At 43.1% G+C, this 27,260-nt stretch overlaps 1 protein-coding gene and 1 long non-coding RNA gene across 7 annotated transcripts in view; one reads left to right on the top strand and one right to left on the bottom strand.

The window, feature by feature from the left end:
* Positions 1–16,868, bottom strand: part of ARHGAP32 (Rho GTPase activating protein 32) — a 203,648-nt gene extending 186,780 nt beyond the window's left edge. For 3 of the 5 annotated variants that reach the window (XM_077919222.1, XM_077919219.1, XM_077919224.1), the window contains exon 1: positions 16,152–16,867. In XM_077919222.1, coding sequence (XP_077775348.1) covers positions 16,152–16,381 — 230 coding nt within the window. In that variant the 5' untranslated portion in view covers positions 16,382–16,867. Of the gene's footprint in view, positions 1–16,151 lie in introns of all 5 variants that reach the window. The other 2 variants (XM_077919218.1, XM_077919220.1) reach the window with 1 other exon arrangement.
* The window catches only part of LOC144325624 (uncharacterized), a 53,094-nt gene continuing 41,471 nt past the window's right edge, over positions 15,638–27,260 (top strand). The window contains exons 1-2 of one of the 2 annotated variants that reach the window (XR_013390797.1): positions 15,638–15,980; positions 24,148–27,038. This is a non-coding gene — a long non-coding RNA (uncharacterized LOC144325624). Of the gene's footprint in view, positions 15,981–24,147; positions 27,039–27,260 lie in introns of those variants that run through there. The other variant, XR_013390798.1, reaches the window with a different exon arrangement.

Raw genomic sequence — 27,260 nt, 5'->3', positions numbered from 1 at the left:
TGAGGTGCTCACAAATGGAGAATCCACTACTACTGCCCATTATATTATCAAAAACAGGTCTCCAGTGTTGGCAGAGCTGTTGGCAGGGAGTAGGATTGCAAAGTTGCAGTGGAACTTTATGAGGAAACATCACGTTTAACTAACTGGCAAATCTTAGACCCTAAGCTTTCATTCTTTTAAAAAAAATATAGATTAAGATAAAACCACTGCATGAAGTGTTGATCTCATTGTTAATAGCAGCAGCACTTGTTGGAACTACACTGGTATTCCTTACATTTAAGCATTTAAAATTTTCATCACCTGCAAAAACACCACCCCAAAGCAAAGGCTTTTGTTCATTACAAATCACTTTAGGATAATTGACGAGACAGCAATTATAATTGTTATTTTAGGAATGCACTCCCCAGGGAGGTTCACATGGCGCCTTCATTATACACCTTTAGGTGCTAGGCAAAAAACATTCCTCTTCAACCAGGCCTCTGGCTCACTAATATTCTAAATCCTTTTAAATGTATGGGGGGGGGTATTGGTTTGGTTTGTTCTTCTTGTTTTTATAACGTATTTTTGTGTTTTTATCTTATATTTTTATGGTGTGAACCATCTTGAGATCTTATGGAGGAACAGCAGTATAGAAATTTTAAGAATAATAATAAATACCACGGGGGAATTTAATTTAAGACAAAGGTACATACATCAAGCACTAACAGCACTAACAGATCTGGACACTTTCCTTTGCTTACAACATCCAGCATCTTCTAAACTAAGGGACAGGGTCATATATATATCCCTCTTCAGGTGCTCAGTACAAAGCTTATAGCCCCTCTCTCCCTCTCCACATGCAAAACTGCTCCCTCCATTTAGAACCATATTCACTTGAGTCTAATGCACCATCAAATCTAATGTGCACCTCAATTTTCAGAACCTTGAAACCAAAAAATGTATTTGCTGGTAAATGTAAATGCACCATCAAAACTAATGTGCACCTCAATTTTCAGAACCTTGAAACCAAAAAATGTATTTGCTGGTGAATGTAAATGTGCCATCAAATCTAATATGCACCTTAATTTTCGCAGCGTAATTTGCCCCAAAAAGGTGAGCATTAGATTGAGTAAATACAGTATTTTTCACTCCACCCAACCCCACCAAATAATATGGGGTTAATAGTCTGACCTACTGTGCAGATAAAGCTTAAGAGCTCAGAATCTGCCTCTCTCCCTTGAGAATATATTCCAAATATCTCCCAGTCAACCAGTTCTGGCCACTTTATTCCAAGATCAGGTAGATATTTTTAAGAACAAGGAAAGCTTGCTGAAAGTTTACTGAGTGGAAAAGCTGGAGTGGATTACTGTGCAAGGTGAAATAACTATTAGTTTAGCTTTGGTACTGAGAGTCAATTCCTAGACTAATCATTTACTCACAGGACTGTCTTCCTTAATTCAAAGTCTTTGTGTGTTGCCCATGAAAACAAAAAGAAGTTGTAAAAAATGGCTATATATTTTATTAAGCAAATGGGAGGAGCAATTCCAACTTTCCAAAGAAAAAATGTGTTGATGTTTATCTGCATGGAAGATAGGACATCATCTCTTTAGTCCTTTGGATGGACCAGCTGCAGTTGCTAATTAACTGCCCTAAGATCACGCTGAGATCTTGTGATGAAGGGTGGCATATAAATCTAATAAATATAATTAATTGAAGTTTGGCACACACAAAAAGCCCTCTGCACATGATGGGATGCACACAGCTCCTTAAAGAATGGAGAAGCAGGTTGCAGTTTCTTAGCTGCAGATGCTCAGCCTCTCTCCGTCATCTGTCTGTTCCACAGCTTGTCATGCACAGAAGGGTCCTTGTTCTTATCTGTGCAATGTTGGGAGTATGTAGGCCTCACCAATTAATGTCTCCAGTTCCTCTCATTTTCCATTACCTCTCATCCTCTGGCATGAAAAAGGTTTCCATCCTTAATCTTCCCCTGGCTCTGCTCACCCATCTCCGTTTGGAGTCACTGTTTGCTTTTGCTTTCTTTCCTCTCAAAAGTGACTAATGTCACCAATCTTTATTGCTGACCAAACATCAGAAAATGAGGTTCGCATCCATTCCATCAGACCTAATGTTTGTAAATAATAATAAAAAAAACTTAACCCTAGAAGTTCTCCACAAAATAAGAATGAGAGATTTGGTACTGGTAGCAACTAGCTTTTCCCCCCCATATCCAAACCAAATCTGTGGTGCCTGGCCCAAGCTTCGTTATGAAACTGTTGGCATTTCAGAAGCCTTTTTTGCCATGCCTAACTTATTAACCATTTCCAACTGACTATGGAGCTTTTTCCTTATAAGAAAGACACTGGGGTGAAGAGAAGGATGACTGAAGCAAGCCAGCATTGCAACTGACAGGTACATCTGTCAATGGAACAATGCCTTACATTGCTACGGGCTTGCAGTTCAGCTCCTGTTAAGTAGAAGAAACCTCAATTACTGTTTTTGATGGATACTGGATAATTCCTGAAGCCCTGCACGTATTCCACATATCATATGAAGAAGGGCCATTACCTTGGTGTGGAAAATATACTCTGGATGCAGAAAATCCCTGTGTCAACCCCCAGTATCCCCAGGTAGAGTTATGAGAGAACCCCGTCTAAAACCCTGTAGAGCCACTGCCAGTCAATGCAAAGCAGGGATATGAAGCTGGATCCAGTCAGTGGACCAGATCCTGAGGGCCCCATGACAGGGCTTTAAAAGAATGTTAGGCAAGTTCATGGAGGAGAGGGTTACCAATGGCTACTTGCCATGATGGCTATTCTCTGCCCTCACAGCTGAAGGCAGCAATGCTTCTGAATGCCAGTTATTGGAAACCACGGGAGAGTGTGCTCTTGTGTTCAAATCCTCCTTGCTGGTTTCCCACAGGCAACTGTCCAGCCACTGTGAGAACAGGATGCTAGACTAGCTGGGCCATTGGTCGGATCCAGCAGGATCTTATGGTCTTACTAGTTCAATTATGTCCATGGCCTCTGGGTCAATGCAGAGTGTGGGTATACTAATGCCAAAAGCTTCATCTCTGGCTTGTGCTTCCCTTCCTAGCAAAGAACAGATCCAATGTGCCTGTTTGAAATACTGTACTAGGATCCTAAGAACCAGGCCTGTGTAGTGCTTGTCTGAAGCCTGGGGCAGGAGTCTTGTTCTTGGCATGACAGTGTAAATCTGGCAGGGGGCCCTGGCTGGCTTAGCCCTCTGAGGCCCAAGGCAAGTGTACCCAGCTGCCACCTCCTCTACACAAGCCTGCTAAAAACTCCTTTAGACACAGTCAAAAGCTTGTGCAAGTTTAATGTGTTTTGTTTTTATTTTCTTTTTCACTTTTCCTTTGAACACATTTCTTAACACAAACTAAATTTTGAAACTGCCTTAGTTTCAAAAGGTATTTCCCATGTGCAGGGTCAATGAACTGCGGCCATATTCAGCAGCAAATATATCTACTAGCCTGCTGAAACACAGTAAAACAGCCTCTGAGCAGATGCAGTGTCCTTCCCTTTACACTAAAAAGTGCAAACATGCCCCCATCCCTCTTCCACATAGCATTGAGAATAACTTATAAAGTAGGCATCCTATCTTTAGAAATTAAACATTGTCCTCACCTCCCCAGAAAATATTCCATACTCAACAGTACGTCTCCCAGTAACTATACTGGTTTTTGTTTTGCTTATCTTCTATTTAGGGAACTGTGGAAAAACACATCGAACAGTCAATCTGCTTTTCTTTCTGATGTGACACAGCTCAGAATGTGCTCATACATAATTCTGTGCATAACTACTTGCCTGGGAAAGTTGTACATCTCCAAGTTTGTGTTCCCTAGCTCTAAAGTGAGGTTTTATGATTAAGAATATTGACACAGCTTCCCACCCATTGAAAAACATTAACAGACACAAAAATTATCTGCCATAGACTCAACAGCTGGCCTTGAGTTTATCTCTCAACCTCCATGTTCCTTGCCAGTAAAATAGGAGTATTAATTGGTTGCTTTTGAGCAGGTCTTTCTACACTTTTGCTGGTCATGGGAGAGGGAGGGGAGGGGAGAGAGAGAGAGTTTGTAGATAGAATCCATGAATCCATAGTAACTCTGATCTGAACTGGTCACTCTAGTATATGGAATAGGTAACTGGCTCCATCCTCTGTGCCACCATTTTGCATCTTACTTTGGTTGATATATCTGTGCTCCGGTAAAAACACAAAGGAGATAATTCATTTCTGAGGTCTGTTCATCTCCGATATCACTTGACACAGCAACTCTTGCTTAGAACATTTCACCTAATCATGAACACTCTTGAAAAACAATGCACAATTGTTTTATGAAAGGCAACTGATCAAATTCAATCCTAACTGCTACTGAAACAGTCATCAGCTAGTGTACATTCCAAATCAGACCATAAGTACTACAGAAATGCACAGTGCAAAAGCAAAGACACTTGCATAAACAGTGATTCACACTGGGCTTTGTGTGTTTTGTTTGATACCGAAGAGAAAATACAAGAATGAACAAAGAACTTATTACTTCTTTCCCTGCTGTTTTTCAACATGTGTCAATACTAAAGGGCTTCATCTTATAAAAAAATAGCAACATTCATGCAGAAGGTCAAATATGGAATGATGGGCAAAAATTAATCTTCTTAAAATGCCCCTTACTCTTTCAAAACAAAAGTACTTCCACAACCTGGGCTCCATTACAGAGGCCTTTTCCCAGCCAATCAGATTTCCTTCGGCAACAGAGCACAATGTAAGGTTTTGGATGAGCAAAGTGAGTAGAGGGCAGGAGTCTATCACACAGTCCTGGTCCCTAACTTGCTTCCAGTGTTAAAGACTCTCATTCATATATATGAGAATATGAGAGGCACCAAGTGGCTCCTTAAACCAAGGTTATAGTTGCCAAAACGGAATGTCTAGTTGCCCTTTTGGGGCAAGGGGGCTCTAAAGTCTTATTTTTTCACATGACCAAATATGTCAAGAAAAACATTTCTCAATCTAAGCACAGGTCCTCAAAGGACTTCAGAAATCTGAAGAAACCTTTTTATTGAAAACACCCTATGCTTTGGAGTGTGAGAATGTTGTTTATTAAAGGGGCATTCATTTTGTCCAAGTAAGTTTATGCCATTAACAGTTTTTAATAAGGACATTAAAACAGGAATATGCAAAGAGATGGAAAGGATGATCTCTTGTCTCCTGGCAGTTATTCCGATTCTTCAAACAATACATTCTTCAGATGCACAGCCACTAAGATTCAAAGGTCACTGGAGTCTTTGTATCCAGTTGTATGGTAGTTAACAAACAAACTTTTGTTCTTCTTTTTCTCAATGGAATAAGTTGCAGCCACAATAACTGAGTTCTGCATTCAAGGCTTGCATGTGCATAATTTAGCTACGGGACTCTGGATCCCATTTATACTTAACAGAATCACCGATTATAAATGAATCTCTTATATTTTACATGCACATAAATGAGAAAAAGAACCCAGTGTGGCTTCTCTCTTGCATCAAAGAAGTTCCTTCAGATTATTTGTTCTCTATTTTTAATGCACTATATTCTTCTACTCTTTAAATTAGAACTGACAACTCTACCAGGATTTAACTATTGTCTGTAATAATCAAGAAAGTGATTAATTCTTTTTGGATGAATTCATCCCCATTATGTAAATAATATAAACATTAAGCAAAGAATATCAGAGAGAACAGCAGCCAAGTATGCAACAAGCTGCTACAGTGCAACTGCATAGCTGATTTCAGATATTGGTGGTAATATCTGTAAAGTACAAAATATATTTTCTAATGATATACAGCAGACAATTGTACTCCAATTAATTCAGACACTCTAAGCAGGACATGGACCCAATAAAAAGTAGGGGGGAAATGTAATTGTTTCATATCTATATTGGTTGACTACACAATGGAACAAATCAAGAGAAATCACACACTTCACAAAATAAAATGGGGTGGGGCATAAATGCAACTGCTTCAGAGCCATGGTATATTCCAGGCATAGGCAAACTCAGCCCTCCAGATGTTTTGGGACTACAATTCCCATGCTCCCTAGCTAACAGGACCAGTGGTAGTTATATTCTCTCTAGTGATGGTATCCAGAAGTCTAAAGCTCAAAATCAGCTGAGGTGGCTAAGGGAGGCTAAGATCAACAGAAAGGACTCTCTCAGGTGTGCTTGAAGGAAGAGGAAGTAAATGAAAGGATCACTGATCTGCAAGGACAAAGATGTGGAAGAAGCTGCATGCACTCTTATATTGTTTCCACCCTTCTCCAAAATAGGAACTGTGTGCAACCTGACTGTTGAGGGGTCAGGCTTATAGCTCAACAAGGACTTGATACCTATCTACCTTAAAATACACAGGTCTTCCAGGCAATATTAATTTTATCATAGAGTACAAAAAGAACATATTAAAGTGCTCTCAGAACTTACATCTTATTTGAGAAATCCTGAAGAACAGGTGAGGAGCCACAGAATTGGGAAAGGCCAAATTTCCCACTCTTCAAAAAAGTGAAACGGGGAATCTGGGAAACACCATAATTCAACAAAATAGCGGTGTGTATTGGGAGGTCGGAAGAACCTTAATTTACAATACAAAATTGCCAATAATAGGCAGAGGCTGATTATTATAATTTATTAAGTAGTTTCTGTGTGCAATGAGCTTTACACACCCTAAGAGAGGTCAAAATAATCTCCGTTTTCACAGATGTAGAGCTGAAGCTGATAATTATTTGCCATCCAGAGCATTCATGGAAGTTTTACAATGTGAACCAAAGGCTTTCTGGTTCACAGGTGTGAGAGGAGTCTGTCTGCCTTTAATTCTTACTGGCCCAACTTACATGAATCATATAAAGTTGCAGGTTTCTTTCCTACCCTGTATTCATTCTTCAGTCCAATCTCTAGTTCACAAGTAACAATTAATTACACTCTTGCAAGAAAACTGGCATTGCGGCAATTTTAAGATTCCAGAATGTTTTCTTAGTTCTCAAAAACCTACTGCAACTAAAGCAGAACACTTTTTAACACAAGCAGGGGAACCGTAAGTGTATTTTCTCTGAAGTCCACTAAGCTAAAAAGATACTTATTTTCTAGTAAGCACGGTTAAAATTGCAACTTATGACTTCAATATCCTAATCACACATACTGGACTGTAAATCCCACTAACCACCACAGGAGTACTAAATTTTCACATTTATATCCTGCACACTCTCCTTAAGAGCTCCATTAGTGCCATAAGATAGGATCAAGCTGTACCTGTGGTATCCTTTTCCCAACAAATCCCATGCAAATACAGCAGGGCACAGGGCAGAAAGGTTCAAAGGATTATTTTTTAAGAAAACACACTGTTTCTTATTTAAGAAGAAAGCCTTGCTTATTTTAAATGAGGATTGCACACAAGGATAAGCCAAGACTCTCTGAAAGTTAAACTAAGCCCAGCAGAAGCCCGCCTTTTAGCCACATAGAAGGAAGAGGGAAGAAACCAGTGCCTCACTCAGATTCTTGGATTCCTTCTCATATAACACTAAACTATAGTAAACAGGGCACAGTAACAGAAGGACCTGTTTGCCAAGTTTCTCATACTGGAAATACAGTGGGCCCACCACTTACATGCTATTTATTTACACTATTGCAACCTGTCAGAGTTCCAAGGCCATTGCACAACCCTCCCAGAGGTAAATGAGGTGGAGGACAAGGACTGCTCCAGACAGGTAGGAATGGGTGGGGGGTGGTTCTTGTGGTTCCTGATTTTGCATGATTTTACATTTGTGCATGGACCCCCAGAGCCCTTGCATAGGTGGTGGGCCCACTGTATACAAAAAATCCAATACTGTCGTACTGCTTTCTTGAGATTGTAAGTGATCACCAAAAATACTTTTTAAAAAATCAACATGCCACATTATATTTCTGAACTTTAGCAAAAACTTTGCAAACAAGTCACTTCTGCTGCTTCATAATGTCTCAACGACAAATCTGAGAAAAACAAACTAACTTCAAATCTTAGTTTATGAAGCTAAGCTGGTTTGTTTCAATAAACCATAGCTAGGACTAATCACAGTTTGCCTGGGTTTGGATACAAAGCTAAACTGTGGTTAATCAGGGTGAAAAGCTTATCAGTTAGCTCTGTTGGTTAGGGCATGGTGCTGATAACACCAAGGTTGCAGGTTCTATCCCCATACAGGCCACTTGCATATTCCTGCATTTGCTGAGGTTGAACCAAATGATCCTCAGGATCCTTTCCAACTCTCCAATTCTATAATCACAGGTGCTACAATTCTAGGAATGCAACCATGTATCTTACTACAATTATCCACTGAGTTATCCTGGTTTTGTTATGCCATCCAACTACGTAGTTGCAATCTGCACTGAGTTCAGTTCTCTTACGTATCTGATTCCATTAACTAATCTGCAATGAAGTTCCACCTTATATAGAAATAAAAACAGCAACTACTGTACTAGCTCTTGCTTATGCAAAATCCTGGAGACTTACTTGTAAATGAACATGAATGGCATTTGACTTAAGCTCGACTTTGCTCAAATAGGACTTCCAAACAAGTGTACAAAGTGCAACTTTAGCCATATCTTGCTCAGTATCCTTGCAAGTGCACAGAAACAAAAAAAAATGGTCCCTAGACAAATAATTTGGTGTGCGAAGTCTCAAGAGCCACTCAGTTTTCTAGATGATACTAGACTGTGTAAAGGCTCTAGTTAATCAAAATGTTTTACTATAGCTTATGTTTGTATGTTTAAGGAAATCAATTACTTTCAAAGAAGAAAATTACTTAAATCAGTCCTTTCTTAATCATTTGAGGCTGCACTCCTACACACATTATCCTGGGGCTTACAACTGAGTAGTCATCCCTAGGATTGTGCTGTAAACCATTCTGATTTAAAATTAATATTGGATTCTAACCATACAGCCTCTCTCTTTGCTTGGGATTGTTGGTACCACATCATAAATCAAACCTTTCCCCTGGGGAAGGTTTGGCCCACGGGTCCCATTTTTAGACCTTCTTTCTACTGATCTACGATTGCTCATCATTTTTTATTTGAATTGCAATCCATAATTCCCTGTATGGCTTTTGCTTCTTTCCTGGTAGAAAGAGTCCTGCTGGTCCTTCCTACTGTTCTGCTGCTGGGATACATTTGGGTGTCAAGAGGATTTAAACTACTGATAGCTTTTAAAAAGCTTTCGAAGAAAAAGCAAATGTGATCTTGCTCAGGACCTCCGAACAAAAGTCATGACTTATTTGTTCTCGAAGGTTCTATTTACTGCAACCACAACCCTTGGGGCAAAGAGCCAAGGAGACACGACCTCTGGGGTCCTTGCCCTCTTCACAGTAACTGCAGACCTCAATACAGCATTAGGTAGAGGCACAGAGGCAGCAACAGGGGGCACAGTAGGTACAACTCAGCAACACATCACTCCCATGTTGCCAATACCTAAATGGCATAATCTGTAAACTGTTATTAGATTTATTCTTTTGTTAACCTGATATGTGGGCCTCCAATTAAGAAGCAATTTCTGGTAATGGTTATGAGGATTTGTGTTTATCTCAATTACTGAGCCAATGAACATTTCAAAGACTGACATAATTGGAAAAGAGTTGCTGTTACTCTTACATAACATGAAATGCAGAATTACCTCTACAATGCTAGGAAATGAATGAACTTTTCCTTGATTTTTGGTGTTTAAAGCCAGTATCTGAACTGTGAAATTTAATGGGCATGCAAACTATTCTTGATGGCCACAAACTGCTGCAGGGCTACCTACTGGGCTACAAGAGCCTGCTGTGACTATGGGTTCTGCCTCTCCATAATTCTGTGTGTGGGAAGAGGTGTGGACTAAATAAGATGCTGTCATTGTAGATTCATTCTATAACCACAGTTTGAAGGTGCCTTCTGTACATGGCTAATGTGGGAGCGTCATCCATATAAAAGTTCACAACTGGTGTATGGCAGCAGAGTTGGCAGAGGTGTTGGTAAGGTTACATTGTCCTTTGTTGCTACAGCTATTCTTTCAACTTTGCTGCTGAGAGTGCACAGGATGATAGCAATGTTATGCATCATTAGCTCTCTCTAGGGGTTTTCAGTATAAAGGAATGATAAAATCACTCTGACTATCAATTTATTAAGTAGATTTAAAGGACAGCTTGTGTTAGCTTTGAATGTCAGTTACTAAAACAAGAGGTTTCCATTCAACAACACACATGGAACATGTGCATCTACAATTATTCACAAGCTCGCAAAGCATGAGAATTTCAGAAGAAATCACAAAAGATATTTCCATTTCAAAATAAAGGCTGATTATAAGTATTTAACAACTATAACAGTAGCCTTGATCCAGCAACTATTTAACTAAGTACATACACTAGCTGGAAGGGAGGGCAAGCTGCATAGTAAAGCAGAAAACTATTTTTTTCCAACTCCTGTAACGAACCAGCAGACTGGAAAAAATTATTACCTTGTGGTGCAAGGGTCTGAACCTGAAAAACAGCCTACATATAAGCAGCTGTTAGCCTAGCCAGTTTCACTCCTCAGCAAAACTCTAAAAGAAAGAAAAAAACAAGTGTTCTTCAACACTCTGCAGATTAGCAGTGCACCATTCAAACCAGGCCCCTGGCTGCTCACCAGCCAACTCTATTTACACAACCAGTTAAGATAATAGGTGTTGTAGTTAAGATCATAGAATCATAAAATTGTAGCACTGGAAGGGACCCCAAGGGTCATCTACTCTGACAAATAAGACAGTTTGCTATGGCGACCATAACCTAGATTTGCCAATCAGAAGGTCGGCAGTTTGAATCCCCGCAATGGGGTGAGCTCCCATTGCTCAGTCCCTGCTCCTGCCAACCTAGCAGTTCAAAAGCACGTCAAAGTGCAAGTAGATAAATAGGTACCGCTCAGGCGGGAAGGTAAACGGCATTTCCGTGCGCTGCTCTGGTTCACCAGAAGCGGCTTACTCATGCTGGCCACATGACCCGGAAGCTGTACGCCAGCTCCCTCGGCCAATAAAATAAGATGAGCGCCGCAACCCCAGAGTTGGTCACGACTGGACCTAATGGTCAGAGGTCCCTTTACCTTTAACCTAGATTTAAAGTGCAATTTGGCACCTAGCTTATATATCTGAGCTTCTAAAACTGACTTCAGTGTACAGTGGTACCTCGGGTTATAGATGCTTCAGGTTACAGACTCTGCTAACCCAGAAATAGTACCTCAGGTTAAGAACTTTGCTTTAGGATGAGAACAGAAATCACGCGGTGGCAGCAGTGGGAGGCCCCATTAGCTAAACTGGTACCTCAGGTTAAGAACAGTTTCAGGTCAAGAACGGACCTCTGGAACAAATTAAGGTCTTAACCCAAGGTACCACTGTACTTTCCCTTCCTATAAATGCTAGAGACAGGGAACTTGCATAGGCTGAAAATATAGTAGGCTATGAGGTTAGGATGAAAGACAGAAACAAACACACACTTTGTTGAGCAGTCTTCCAATCAAAACCAGTTTACTGCAGCAGTGAACTGCCACTTAATTCATTTAAACTACTTTGACCAGGAAAAAGTCATATTTCAATACACTTGTGTACATATACTTATGGCACAATAAGAACCAGAATTTGATATCTGCCAATCTAATAAAAACCTGAAGTATACTTGGAATGTTGCAGTTTGTACAGTCAAAATACACTCAAAATTGAATTTTATTTTTACCTGCAGATTGTTCCAATAGGTTCAAATTAAAAAGCATGTGCCCTATTCAAGCAAATTAAGTAAAGTTCAAAATCTATTTCTATGCTGTTTGCTTAGAATTTTGGTATATTGTTTGCTTAGAATTATGATATATAATTTGCTACTTGCAATAAACTGCTCACTCTCATTGTCTACCATTACTATACATCACTGTGGAAAGTCATTAACTTTAGCAGGTAACTCTTGTGTTGCTTTAGAACCTTTGCAAGTATATTTTACTCCCATTGAAATGAATGTGATGTACTCACACTCCCATAGCACTTAATATTGGTGAGCTTTTTACTTACTATCCCTATTTTTAAGTACTTTCATTGTTAATAACAAATAAGATTTCTGACTAAGTAGTGTTTCAGCAAGGCTGCAATTGTAAACTTATTTAGAAATCCCACTGAAAGCAACCATGGGTTACTTCTGAATGAACATGGTTAATATTTTACTGTAAAAAGGACACAGAGTGGGTACAGAAAGTAAAGCATAAGAGTTAAGTGAATTCTATTCCTTATCTCAAAAGGAATTGTCACATAGCCTTAGCTCCATCCAATGTTTTAATACTTCAGACATTTCCAAAACTGAATCTAACAGGGGGTCCGGTAATTTCAGACATGGGCCAGAGAAAAGCAGTGTAAGACAGAAAACCATAACATGTTCCACTTGAACTGATGATTAACAATGTAAGAAGAACCCTGCTGGATCAGACCAGTGGCCCGTCTAGTTCAGCATCCTGTTCTCACAGTGGCCAACCAGATGCCTGTTGGGTGTATTCAGTTCAATCTCAAGCAAAAGCAAGTATTTGACTACTTATAATACAGAGCATATTGCTCATGAAAAATTGTTTAACATTGAACAAATCAAAGTCATTGTGGAACTTAAGTGTTTTAGGCTGCAATCCAAACAATAGCTAAAGAGAGACAGAGGTTAACAGTCTGGCAAAGCTACCACTGTATCTGCAGCACTGCAGCACACCGGCCAGGGCAGATCAAGTCCAATGCCATCATTTGACTGGGTAACAGTGAAACCTGAACCAGCTAAGTCCCTCCTACTCACCCAGAATGCCCAGCCTGGAGGTTTTTTTTGTAAGCTGCTGCCTGCAGGCATCCCGCCAGAAGCATTTCTGCCCATGCAAGTGTTTGGCAGGTGAAACAGGAAGTTCTGTACCAGCAGAGGCTGGAAGGGATTGGGAAAGGACACCTCCACTGAATCCAAACCCACTCCACAGCCCAGGGCAAAAGAGGTTTGGGCCACAGCCTTACATTTGTATTGTTTATACAGAATCTCTTTCAAGTATTGTTTTTGCATATTTATTATTGTAAATTGCTTAAGGATGGATGCCTTTGACAGAGTGAACCAAGTTATTAATATAATGTTAATACAATTTACTAACTAAACTACACAGGAAAGATAGCACAGCAAGATGCCTAAATGCCTTCAAGGTTTCTCATAATACACAACTCTTGTCAGCACCAGAGTGACTCAAGAAAAGTACAGCTACACAATCCAAGAAGAAATACAGTTGTACCTCTGGTTATGAACTTAATTCGTTCCAGAGGTCCGTTCTTAACCTGAAACTGTTCTTAACCTGAGGTACCACTTTAGCTAATGGGGCCTCCCGCTGCCGCCACGCCACTGGCGCACAATTTCTGTTCTCATTCTGAAGCAAAGTTCTTAACCCAAGGTACTACTTCCAGATTAGCAGAGTCTGTAACCCGAAGTGTTTGTAACCCGAGGTACCACTGTACTAACAAGGAACTCAAAGTCTGTTTGAAAAGTATTATTCACACCACCTGCAAAAGAAAATATCACTCAAACTACCAACTATACAGGAGGTAATAATTAATGTAATTCTAGTGCTGCATTAACATTTTTTTAAAGGTCCCAGGTGCTGGACTCCCAAATGTCTTTCTTCAAAAATAAATGTTTCCCATGGATAATATCTTTTCCTTTCGTGTGGGCAGAATTGGCAATAAACTACTTTCTTTGGGGGGGGGAGCTGAGGAGCCAAAGAAACTTAATCTTTTCTCCCCCAAACAGGTAAAAAGAGGAAGCAATGTCCACATTTGTTTGAAACAAAGAAAAACTTGGCATAACCTAGAATAAATAAAGGTGTGTAGATTAAACACTATGAGAAACAAAACAAAAAGAAAGCCTGTTTAGAAAGCAATGGAACTGTTCGCTGATTCAGTAACAAAACATGCAGATTTCTACTGAAGATTATACTGGGAATCTGAGATTTCTTTATTTTCACCTTCAAAAGAACAAAGGCTATGGAGAGATTCCTAAAGTGAACTGGTTAAGGGCATTTCATTCTAAACACATACTGAGAACACAATGAGAAGCAAATACAAGGAAGGGCACAGGCATGTGTTTTTGCAGTCTCTATCCACTGCGGCACCCACCATCACACACACAATTTGGGAAGTACTTGCTCCCTGTCATGATACAAGCCAAGATCACAATGTGCATGTTTTATGGCTGCCCCTACACACTCTAGAATAACTTCTCATTCTCTCCCAATTACTAACCCTGCCTTGTGGGGCCTAGAACAACTTCCTTAGCTGCACTTTAAAAAAGATTTCACAGTAGTTCCCACAGCAGGCTACTGGCTGGATGTCCTTTTAATTTAAAGCAATGTCTCCTAGTTTGGAGCCTGACAGCTCTCAAGGGGCCCTTGTGAAACCTAAAGCACCCCATAGCAGGAACATCACTCTCCACAACTCATAAAGAGGTCTGCCCTCAGAAACTAACAGGTCAAGCTTTCATCCACACTCACACCTCTGCAGCTTCTGAGAACACAGTCCAGCACGAATCCACTTACAACCCACGAATCCACTACAATCCTCATCCTACTAGCTACGTTATATGAACAGCTCTAGAAAAAAGGACGTCTTTTGGCAACTTAAAAGACTAACAAATATAGCATTGCATAAACCTTTGTGAACATAATCTTGAATCACATCTAAATATAACACACATTTGGTGTGGGGGAGATTTCCTCTGGAAACACTTCTAGAAAGGATGTTTAAACACAATCCTAGATATGTCTACTCATTGGGGCTTACCTCCAAGTAAGTGGATACAGGACTGCAATCCTAATTTCACTTGCACCTGGGAGTAGGTCTATGTCTGAGTAGATCTGTATAGGATTATGCTGTCAATGTACCCCTAATAGATTCCCTTAGTATAAGAAGCAACTCTGGCCTTCAGGGAAACCCATGGAAGCATCCCACGTTTCCCCTAACCCAAAACACCCCAATGAAACTGACCCAAGTCAATGGGTCGGGGACAGGAAGGAGAGAAATAGATGCTTTTAGTCATGTGAAAGTGAGGGAGGTTAGGTAGTGGTTAACAGACTGAACTCCAGGCATACGCAGCCAAATCCCAACTGCATTTACTGAGTACATCTGAAAGGCACTTGCTGAATGGCACACAATGGGATTGCACAAATACAATCTGATGCACCTATTTGGAAGTAAGGCAGATTGAACACTTTAGAACTTCGGAATAAAAATAATGTCTGGGCTGTATCTGGATCTCCATGTGGAGTTCCATGAGACAGAGGAACCCCAACTGAGGAGCATCCGGAGAGCAGCCGCTCCCACACTCCCAGGCACAGATCCCGACAGGCTGGCCATCCCAACCCCCAAAAGACTTCTCCCTCTACAGAGATCCTTCAAGCTAGATGCACGGGCGGACCTCCACGGAGCCTGTTAAGCCGGCGGGCAACCTGCCCCGAGCTGGAGCTGCCATGCAGGTGCACAACATCCCAGGTCCACCGCCAAGCCTGTGCACGTTTGCTTGGGAGCAAGCCCCACTTGCACTCAAGGAGGAGCTTGCACCCAAGGCACACTGTGCACGCGCGCGCACACACACAGGGCTGCATGGCCGGGCAGCCCCACCCTGGGACCCCAGGAACGAGTCTCCCCTTCCCCCGCCCGTGGGAAACACACAGAACGAAGCTAGCCTAGCCCAACCCTGCAATCGCCTCCGCTGTGCAGCTGCACCCCTCGGCCCCACAGCGCGGCGCCCTTCCCGGACACGAGGCCCCACAGAGCCAGATCTATGGAATCCACCTCCTTGTTCAATTGGAGGGGGGTTAAGATGTTTGATTCTTCCAGGGAATGGGGGGGCCTCCCTCCCTCTCTCCGTCAGGCGAGCGTGCCCCGGATCGCAGCGCTGCACGCCGGCTCCAGAGCAAAGCTCCTCCAGCGCGTCTGCCTCTCTCTCAGGTAAGCGCCCCCTGGATCGGAGCCCTGCTGCAACAACGGCGGTGCACGCTGCCTGGGGAGGGAGCCCCGCTGGCGTGCATGGCGGGTGGGGGTAGCTGCTCTCAGGTGAGCGTGGCCCGGATGGCGGGGCCCCCAACCCCCTCCCCACCCCCGGCGTGTAGGCGCGCTTACCTCCTGCTTGCGGGGAGAGCGAGGGGCGGCGGCGCCTCCCAGCCCCTTCCCGCCCACAGCAGCGGCGGCGGCGGCGGCGCTGCCCTTCGCGGCGGCTCCTCTTCCTCCTGCCCGCTCGGCCGCCTCTCGCTGGAGGACCCGGCGGTGGTGGTCTTCCTCCGCCGCCGCCGCCTGCTCCTCCTCTTCAGCGGCCCCGGCGCGTCCTGGGGGCGTCCGCCTGGAGGGGGCATCCCGCGCCGGCCTCGCCTCGTCTCATCCTTCTCCGGGAGACCCCCGACTCCCTACCCAGAGGCGGGGAGGGGGGGGAGGTAAGGGGCCCCCCCGCACACAACAAAAGCCTGAGGCGGGTGGGGGGGGAGATGAAGGAAGGGGCGAATTTTTTTCAAAAAATTAACCGTTTGAGGAGTGGGGGAGGGACGAAGCGCCGCCTCTTTATTTCTGAGGAGAAACGGAATGAAAGCTGAGGTAGGTGGCGGGGGGGATGGAGGCGCCGCTTCCCCTCCGCTCTTCTTCTCCTCAGCGCCCCTTCCTCTCTCCTTTCCCGCCGCTCTGTCGGCGCCTCAGCGCAAAAAGCGGGGAGGCCGACTGAGAGAGAGGCCCCGCGCCACGACCACACCGGCACCCGCACTGGGGAAGGGTCGGCGGCGCCTGCCCGCGAGGGAGAATGAGAGGAGGAGGAGGCGAGGAGCCGCAGCCAGGCAGGCGCAAGGCCCATGCGCGCCGCCCAAGCCACGCCCCCTTCTCTCGCTCGCTCGCTCGGAAGGTGGGGGAGAAAGGGGGCGACGGGAGTTCGGAGTGGGGCGGGGGAGGGGAGAGGAGAGGAGCTCCTCCTCCTACGTGGAGCGCCCTGGGGGTGGGAGGATAAGTTCAATGTGCCGTGTTGGGAAGGGGGAGGGCTCAGGGACTGGGTACGATCCTATACCTGGGGGAGGGCGTGGGCAGAAGGCGGGTCTCCCCCTCTGGGCGGGATGCGCGAGGTCCCCAAGGGGTTGCGCTCCGATCCCAGCTTGCAAAAGAGGTGGCTGGCCTCGTCTGGCGCTGTTAGTTTTTCTTACAGCAGTTATAAAAGAAGAAGAAAAAGCAGTGAAATAATATCAGAATCGTAGAGTTGGAAGGGTCCCTGAGGGTCATCCAGCCCACCCCATTGTAGCATTCGAACCCGCGACCCAAAGTCTCATTCTCTACCGACTCAGTTGCTTATGTCATGCTGTCTTATGTCTTCCTTCTTTGGAGGAAGTCATATGCTTTAAATGTCCGTTTTAATTGTATGGTGTGGGTCTTGATTTGGACGGAGAACAGTGGCAACACATAAATTCCCCATTCCCTTAAATTAGGCAGCTGAAATGAAGAAAACCTGGGCTGACCCAGAGTGGGCTTTAGTGACAAAGGATTGTGAGCTCCAAGCAGATTTGGTACTTAAAACCCATCCCAGACTCAGAGTGTGTTCAAGGGTACCCAGTTCTCTCATTCTGTTTGTCTTTTACAAGGTGGCTCAGGTTGGCAAATCTTGGGGTTCTGGTAGGTTCTACAAACCCAAAGTGTACCTACCCCAGCTATACCTTCTTAAGCCCAGCTTAAGACTTGATGAGGCTTAATGAGCCCTGCAGGACTTGATGAGGCTTATTTTTTAAGAAGTGTGCATGGGGTTATGCTGTATTTTATGCTATTATAACAACTAGATAGAAAACATGAGCCCCTCTGCTCACAATCTGAAAATCAGCAACACAGAAAAAGCAACAAAGAGAGATTATGGCACCTTAAAGACTTAACACAAAACTAGTTCACGAAAGCTTATGGCATAGTAAACGTCGTTAAGTTTTTTTGATGCCACAACTTGGACTCTGCTGTGTTTTGTTTTGTTTGCAACAGACTAACACAAAGACCACTCTGGCTTCCTGCTTTGGGGGGGGGGGTCATTCACAGTGTGGTACAATACCTTATTTGACCCACAAAGGCTGTGTATACATTATTGGCTTAAAAGGCATCTAGGACTAGATTGTTGGGTTTTTTCCTGCATTTGGACTGAAGCTGGTTTGGGGGGAAATGCATTGGAAAGCAGCATTTCGTAAGGAAGTCCAGAACAGACATCGATTGTGACCAAAGTGCGTACACATGATTAGTTGTGATTCCTGCATTGCAGGGAGGTTGGCCCGGTGACCTTTATGGTTGCGTACGACTCTAGTTCTATGATTCACCACTTCCCAAACCAGAGGTAGGAGGAGCACCCTGGCAGTAGAGCATAGGGGAATGTGTACAAAGCCAACGTCACCTGTAAATTTCGAAACATGACACAAAAAGAGGAGAGCTAGAGGGAATGGGTGGGGCTTTGCACAAGGTGGGAAAGAATGAAAGAAAGGAAAAATTGACAGCGTCATCTTGTGTGTGCTAACATGAAAGCAGGTCCCACTCTGTGTCTAAATGGGGCTTACTCCCAGAACAATTTGTGTGTGGGAATAAGTCCCATTGAGTTCAGCTCAATTTGCTTCTGAGTAGGCATGGTTAGGATTGCCCTGTAATGCTAAAATCCTATGTGCACTTACTACAGAGTCCGTTCTGGAGGACTAAATATGACTTCTGGCCTATAGCACTTCAGATTGCAAATGGGAGCTTTCAAGACTGAATGCTTTTACACACACACACACACACACACACACACACACACACACAAAACACAGTACATAGAGAACTGCAGGTCAGGGCTATATAACATGCCAGTTTTCTGTGTACATGGAAGTGGTTTTGTATAAGATGCATTGGAAGTCCAAGGGTCAGTGGGAGCATCCTGCCTAATTATTTTAAAGAGTGGTCCCAGCCTAACAAGCTGTTGTTGTGCTGGGGCCTCAGTATTAAACTTTTTACTTAGGTTAACAGGAAACAGAAATGCTTTAAAAAATACTTTCACGTTATTTTTATTCTTTTGCAATCAAAAGACTGTACACACCCAAACCCCTTACTACAGCCACCTCCATAAAGCCTCTAATATTTTGCCATGTGGCCACATCCACACAATACATTTAAAGCACATGAAGCACATAAAGCAAATCCTGGGAACCTTGCGACATGGAATGATGGCCTGTGAGCAGCCACTATTCAGTATAACTTGGGAGGGGGTCTCCTATCATATTTGAAGGCCTACATTCTCCTTGAGCAACACTTTCACCCCAGCACAGAAGAGTAATCTGGAGAGGTATAGTCAGGTGGGAAGGAGTCATCAGGCAACCACAGCACATTTATAGCTTGGAAGTGTATGTGGCTTGGCTGAGTCAACGGTGAGTTTCATTCATGGGTGTGTGAGCTGGGCTGAGCATATTGGGCTGTTCCAGTTACTGCAGCCTAAAGCTATTTCTTCACATTGCCTTGCATCATAGTGTTTTCAGTCCTAATATGCAGGATTCAGAAGTTGGTTGGGGCGGGGTGGGGCGTTCAGGATAGTTATTCCTAATTATTTTTATTTCTTTAAATATATATTTTTAAAAACACAAAATTTGAATATGGTGTTGGGGAGATAAAAACAAAATACATAAAATGTAACGTTAAAAGAAAAAAAATACATTAAATCCACCTGTAAAACCCACATGAGCAAGCCCAACCATGCCACATGAAAAATATTGGTGGGGTAAAAAGTCTTCGGGAGGCACTTTAAAAAGCAATTTTTTGTGCCATCATAATTTCCTGGGAGAGGGAATATTGTTACGTACATAAATAAGATATTCTAGCACACCTGAGTCACATTCCCTTGTGGACTTGGGACATTGAAAGGTCACTGTGTTTGTGTATAAAAGGAACTCTTCCCCCACAAACTTTGTTGTTGTTGTTATCCATCTGCCTTGAGAGACAATGGAGTGTGCTTCCAGAGGTGAAGTCAAACCACTGCATTAACAGCGCACCAAAGTGACCTCCCTGGGGCGTAAGCCTTGTCACTGTGTATGGAGGTTCTAGACTTCCCAGACGACAATATTGCCTCACTAAGATAGTCCATAGGAAAGCAGATAAATACATTTGGCACTAGATTGGCTTCAGGAGTTGCCAGAAGGAGGCATACAAGGCACCGTTCAACAGTCTTAGAGACTCCACTCCAGATTTGTGTAGGGTTCACTCCTTAGACTTTTCTTCTCCTGCATCCTGCAAGGCAGCAGAAGTTTAGGATCAGAGTTTTCCTTCTCCTAGATGGCCTATTTTCCCAGGTTGAAGAGCCCCATCTCCCCCTCAGCTCCCTCTACATGCAGGAACTGCCTTCTTGACCATTGGACCCATTATTGGCCTCAATCCACTGGAGATTGTCTTTGCATGCAGGGAAAGTCCCTAACTCACCAAGGGTTTAAGACCCATTGGCTACCATCACCTGGTTTTGCTGGCCAGTTGAAGCTGTTTCCAGGTTGTGGCTGCTGTTGCACGCTGACAGCTTCTAGGAGCCACAGATGAGAGCTGAGTGCAGGGTGGGAACCAAAGGTGGACAAGAAGGAGCATGGCACCCCATACACCACACACCCTACAAACACGGCCATTGTAAATATGATCAGTCAGCTTAAGAAAGGATACCTTGACCTTGCCAGGAGCTGCCTACATGCTCTTTCCACCTTAGTTGCCCCTTGACTGTAAAAAAAAGCATAAACTAAAATAAGATAGGGGATTTCTATCCCATCATTACCCATTTTGTAAACCCTATTGCAAGCATTCATAATAATAATAATAATAATAATAATAATAATAATAATAATAATAAATTTTATTTATACCCCGCCCTCCCCAGCCAAGGCCGGGCTCAGGGCGGCTTAAGAAGGCCTGATATGGTAGTTGGATATTACATGTGACTATACGGGAAGTTAAGCTGCCATGTAAAGGATAGCACGTTTTAGTGAGAAATAAAACTGGACTATGGCTCAGCAAAATATTTTCCAAGAACAAAGGAATTCTTAGCATTTGAAGACCTTGCAATGCATCCTTTTGAAATTTATTTCCTTTTCCCATTAAATATTTTTAGTGCTGTTCCCCTGCTGAATTACTGGGAGCAGCCTCTGTTCCCAGAATGGCTCTAAATCAACTTGAACTCGACTTAGGTCCTTGCCTTTGCGTCACTGTGTGAGATCAGCCTCGGATCAATAAGTTGCTGCCTGTGCCTTTCATGAATTATGGAATCATTGATCATAGATAATTCAGTAGTTTTGGTCGCAATTGCAATTAAACATTAATATGTCACAAATCCCTCTCGCACTTGATCGTGCAATTGTAACACTTTAATTGTAAAAGAAAGTTACGCTCTTCTCTCAGATGTTGGGAGAATGCCACTACAGAGACTAACAATGTCTTAAAGATGTTGTACTCAGCAGCTGCTCCTAAGAAACTGACCACCAAAGCATCACCAATCTTTGTTGTGAACAACAGGAAGGAATCAACATTGGTTTTGGATGTTATATTTCACTGACCCAACTGTGACTGCAGCAGTGTTCGAAACTCCCATTGTTCTATGCACGTTTTGCAATAGGGAATTTCATCAGTGTGAGCAGTTTCTGAGCTCTGCGCCTAAGATTTCAGATTAAAACTGTAGAGTGGAAGGAAAGGAGGAACTTTTTCTGCCTCCCCACTTCCAGCTACTCTCTGAAGACTGGAGAAGAGACCCTCTTAAGAATATTAGTGGGGTAGGCAAGGGAAGGACTAGACCCTGTGAAAAATGAACACAATATTTTAGATGCAATTCATTCATTTTCAGCTTTGTATTCTTGTTATTTAAAAAGTGCACCTGGATATTCTGTTGTTGCGCCAATAAGCTAGGTTTAAGGTGCCATTTAGCTCCTAGCTTTCATATCTCAGTTTCTAACACTGGACTGTAGGGTAGGTACATTTTCATACTGTACAGAATCATGGAGACACGAATAAGGCAGAGAGCTGAATGTAACCAAAATGCAGAAGAAGCAACCTATGGGGTTTTGGAAATCCTAAACAAACAACTAGGAGGAAGTCCATCTTACGCCAGTAGGACTTACCTCCAAGTACCTGGTTGCTCCTTGCCCTGATTAGTAGAGCTGTGTGCAGAATGCCTTCCGCATTCTGTTTTATGTTCACCCCAACAAAGCCCACCCCCACTGCTACTCTCCGGCAGCAGACTCTGCAAATAGGTCAGCCATATTTCTGGGGAAGATGTACACAAGGGAGGCTTGTAATAGATGAGTGCTAATCTATTTTTTGCTGTTCTAACAAAGATAAATGCTGAATCCAATTCCAGAAAGACTATGTGACCAAGAAAACATTAGAAAAATTAGGAAGGGGTGCATGTGAAACATTTCAAAAAGAGCAGTTCCCTTAAAGCTAACACATTAGGAAATGTGTGTGCAAACATTCATCCTGCACTGTTTCAGAATCCTGTTTTTTGCTCTAGGTAAGGGCAGTGCACTTTCTGATTACACGCTCCACAAGGCCAGTTCTTGAATTCCCAGGCTGGGCCCCTATTTGCCAGCACCAGCCACAGCACTAGGAGGCAGCTGACGGTGATGTGAGACAATGAAGTCAAAGGCTGATATCCATGACCTTTGCAACTTGACTTTTCTTGACCTGGACCATCTTGGCAGAGTTTTAAAAAGGCAGCCGAACAAAGCAAAACAAAACTGTAGCCTAGGTTTTTTTTACCTTTCACGTTTGGTCCTGCCTACAGGTTGCTTCTTGTCTTTTCCTATCTATTCTGCAATCAAGAGGCCGGTAGAATCCAAGTCTCACTCTAGGCTGGAAATTAGACATAAGCTGCAATTTGAAGAATGCAATTCCTTCACATAATGTGATCAGGAAGTAGAGGCCACAAAGTCAGTCTTTCTCTTTCCTCCTCCTCTTCCTTTTTTCTACTATTTCCCATAGTCTCAGGTCACTTTCCCATGTGCAGTTTTGCTGTTTGCGTATGCACAAAATATGAAGAGTTCAGATGGCAATAGCAGTGAAAGCACCCAGCAAGACCGCTGAGTTGATCATACTAAATCCATGAAGTATGAGAGTCTATGTATGAGAAAAGTGGTTGTGGAAAAGTGAGGCAGTTCTGTATCACAGAATTGGGCAGCAGCTTCTGCAACACAGCAACACCATGCTGGAGGGGAGACAGCCACGGCTATTTTGCATCTGTTATTTATGCAAGATTGTCATTTGAATTAAAAGTTCAAGAAGCTTAAAGCTATCAAAACTGCCACAGGGCAGGAAAACAATCTCCATCTATTAAATATTAAAACAGCTGGCAATTAAAGCAGGTTTTAAATAACCCAATTCATTCCGGGGACTACCTTAATCAGTAGAGTACTGTACAATAAATGTCTCTATTCTGCCCCCTGCCCCCTGTACCAAATAAATACAGATTTTGTTTGTTTAATGTCTAGACCAGTCATGGGAAGCCCTTTTTCAGTCCAAGGGGCCACTTTCGCCTTTGGGGGCCAAATGCCAGTGGCGGGGAAGGCCAGAGGGAAAAGTTGGGTGGAACCACAGGTGTGACACCCACTTTGTACAGCAGGCTATGTTGCAGCCTTGTGAAATCCACACACATGCACACACCACTCCCTCCAGCCTCCATCCATGCAGGAAAACAGGAAGATCATCCTGTTCCGGCCAGGCAAAAGCACACAAAGAGGGTTCAGAGTAGGGCCAGTGAGGAGTCTAGGCTGAGAAGTGGATGTTGCCAAGTGCAAATCTTGAGGACTGGATAAGGAGACCTGAAGGGTTCCCCTTCTCTAGCCTTGGAGATAAGGCTCTTAAAAAAGAATTAAAAGGAAATGTTCTTGGAGATACATGGTGAAGGGAAAGGGGAGGGAGAGGACACCAAGGGTTTAGCTATCCCTTTGATGCGTCAGATTAATAACATTTCTAGAAAAGACAATTAGGTTTGTTGACAAAGGAAATGCAATACATAGAACAAGGGGGTGGGGTGGGAGGGAGTCCATTGCTTGAAGCCCAGAGCACTCAACTTGGAAATGACTTCAAATTCTTAAGTCAGTGAATGTTTTTTCGTTTTGTTTTTTGCTGTGACTAGGCTCTTGCCCTTTGCAATCCAGAAGGAAAGGTCATTCAGCTTTGCTCACCGCAACTCTGCATCATTGGGGGATGTCAAAGAGCCTATGCACAAGGGGCAGCAAAGAGGAACCTGTCAATCCCATTAGTCCAACAGATCAGCACAGGCAAAGGAACATCACTCACAGAAATTGAGTGATTTGTAAGCTCCATCAATAGAGATTTCTTCCCATGCGCATAGCAAGGATCTCCAAAGTGAGTTGTTGATGCATTTTGGGCTATCTTGGAAACAGTGAGAGTTGTCTAAACAGCCCCCTTGTTTTGACTGTGCACATGGGAGCAGCTTGCTAGAGCACTCTCATGGCCAAAATATGTTAAGTATCCCAGAGAGGACGAAATATGGGACCTTTGTCAAGTGTATTCGCTGATGATATTTTGGCTTGTCCCCTTTTTCCCCTATGTTTTTCATGCGTCCACATGGGAGAAAGAAGATTGGCAAGGGGCAGCAGGGGGAACTGTCCCAATGGAGCAGTCCTGAAACTGCCTTTGCATAGGGAGCTGATAATAAGGGCAGAGTGCTTCATGGCCAAGTGGTGAAGACTTGCCATCAGGAATACATATTATTCAAGAGACTGCATTAACTCTGGAGACTAAAGGAGACTCTTACTTGCTGGGAAAACAAACATGGACCTTCAACCCCCTGCAGATGTTTTACAAAGCCCCCAAGTTTTTTTTAAAAAACACACAACAACAACCTTGTGTTTCCTTACCAGGTAAGTATTTGCTTTTGTGCAAAGTTCCATATCTCAATGATCCTGGAGTCACTCTTGTTTGAGATACCTCTTAGTTTCAGTGCTGCCTTGGTAGCACTCGAGGGTGGGGACGAAAGCAGAATGAGTTAGCTCCACCTGTCATTGGCTCTAGCTTCTCCAGCCATTTGCTCTGGCTCCCCCTACTGTTGACCTCCCAGCCTTCTACCCTACCAGTCCACCACTGCAGCCCCAGTCTCCCTACTGACCATCCCTAGTACTAGATTGACCAGATTAAAGTGGGGCAGGGCATGTTTCATATTTTGTTAATAGAAGATGGCATTGTGAGCAGGGACAATTAATCAGGAAGGGATTCAAAAAGCTTCTGTTGATGAATTCTTGTTGTCTCCACAGCTATTAAAAGTGCAAGAGCCCTGATATCCTTGAAAGAAAAAGATCAGTTCACTTTAACAGCAACTCCAGCAAAGACAGGGAAAAACACACACACACACAAAAGTATATGTGAAATGAAGCATGGCCTTAGTTTGGCTAGTAACCAGCACTCATCTTAGGAGTAATAGGGATTTGCAAGCAGGCAGGGGACCAAAGGTTTTCAGTGGATCAGTTCCCAGTGTTATTTGATGCCACCCTAAAACCCGATCGCTGTGAAGCTCCCTATTCACTCTTATATAATTCAGTGAAATTGATCTCCACTACAGGAGAAGAGAACAGGGTTCACTTTCACAGTGATTGTTATGTGTCTTTATTATTCACAAACAGGCCAAGAGAAACACAAGGGGTGTGTCTGTGCTCGAAGGAGGAAGAGGGTCAGTGTGTGGCTGCAATGCAGCTGGGTGTAACTTAAGAGGTGCTTAAGTCGAACGTTTTGCTTCCTGGTCTGAGCCCTTCCCAGAAACTGTGAGCCAAATCAGTGCATTTATTCCATCCTCCGTTTACACCTGTATAACAACAAAAGAGTGTTTGCTGCACTGAAGACATATTATCAGTGCTTTTTTCCTGGGTGGGTACACAGGGGTACGCATACCTCTAAACATTTTGTGAATCCTTGTATTTTTGTCCATTTACTATATTTATTTTTCCAGATTTGAACTATAAAATGGTGATTTTCCTGAGTCAAAATGAGAGTAACCCTAAACGTTTTCTTAGAAAAAAAGCACTGCATATTATAGTTACAATATAGAGGAGGCATCCTTCAAAGGTACACGGCATCAACACGCAAGGCACCTTAGCAGAAAATGCCACCGCAACCAAGAGCTAGCCATACAGAATAGAAAAGAGAAAAGAAGAAAAGAAAACCGTAACAAGAACTTCATTCTGCATACATGACCCCTATTTGTCAGAACATTTAAAAATTAACTTGTCTGAAGTTAGTTTGCTGTTGTCCAATACGCCGTCGTCTTTTGTTCTTGCACTTTTTATGCCAGCGTTGTTATTCACCTGCTGTTATGTTTAGCCTCAGGATGTTCTTTGGTGCAGAAGCAGGTGTGGACTCATTACTCCTCCTGCAGGTGCTCTGCCATGCTTTTCAGAAGCCATTATCCTGTGAATAGAATTGCAGAGATGGAGCAGTTGCAGAGCAGGGTCCCTTCTATCACCTTCACTGAAAGCCCACCTCTCCTTCTCCATCAGACTCCTTCTGGCCCTGAACTGTTTCCAATTCAGTTGGTAATTGCAACTCAAAGAAATGGTACCTGAGTTTTCTGTTTTCCTCTTTCTTCCTCGTCCGTTTCCCCTCTCATGCCATGTCTTTAGGTAACCGGCAGCTAACCTTTCTCAGGCCTGTGGCTAATCCTCTAGTCTAGGCCCTCAGGTCAAAGTGGATGCAGTCAAACTATTAATTTGGGTGTGGCTGAAGTGGGATTGTCTTTCAAATGGAGAAAATGATGCAAGAGCCTTTACTTTTAGGCATCCTAGAAAAGTAGCAATATTTAAAAACTTTTCAGGCCTTTAAAAACCTAATGTGGCATGCAGATGTGTGAAACTGAAAGTTTGCTGCTTATCCAAACAGAAATTAAATAAGTTAATGCAATTATATTGTAAGGATGAAAAAACTAAGAAAAAATATTCCCATATGTTTGGTCACTTCTCCGCTCCTGCTACTGGAATTAAAGTTAAAAAAACCAACATCTTGATTTCAATAGGACCAAGGCTTCATCAATATAATCTTTACCCTCGGCTATCCTCTGTCTAGATATATTAATGCACTTGGGAAGTGTACTGTTCACAGTAAAGATAAGTCTGTAGATAGAAATCAAGCTCCAAGCTTTTAAACTGCAGATCTTAATACCAATTGCAGGTTGAAGGTGAGAGAGAAAAAGGAGGCTTAACCTTAGCAGGAAATGCTCTAGAGAAAACCAGTAGCAGG

The sequence above is a fragment of the Podarcis muralis genome, chromosome 15 (genome assembly GCF_964188315.1).
Source record: "Podarcis muralis chromosome 15, rPodMur119.hap1.1, whole genome shotgun sequence".
Lineage (NCBI taxonomy): Eukaryota > Metazoa > Chordata > Lepidosauria > Squamata > Lacertidae > Podarcis > Podarcis muralis.
The sequence above is the reverse complement of the archived record's forward strand: the minus strand, read 5'-3'. Positions and strand labels throughout refer to the sequence as shown.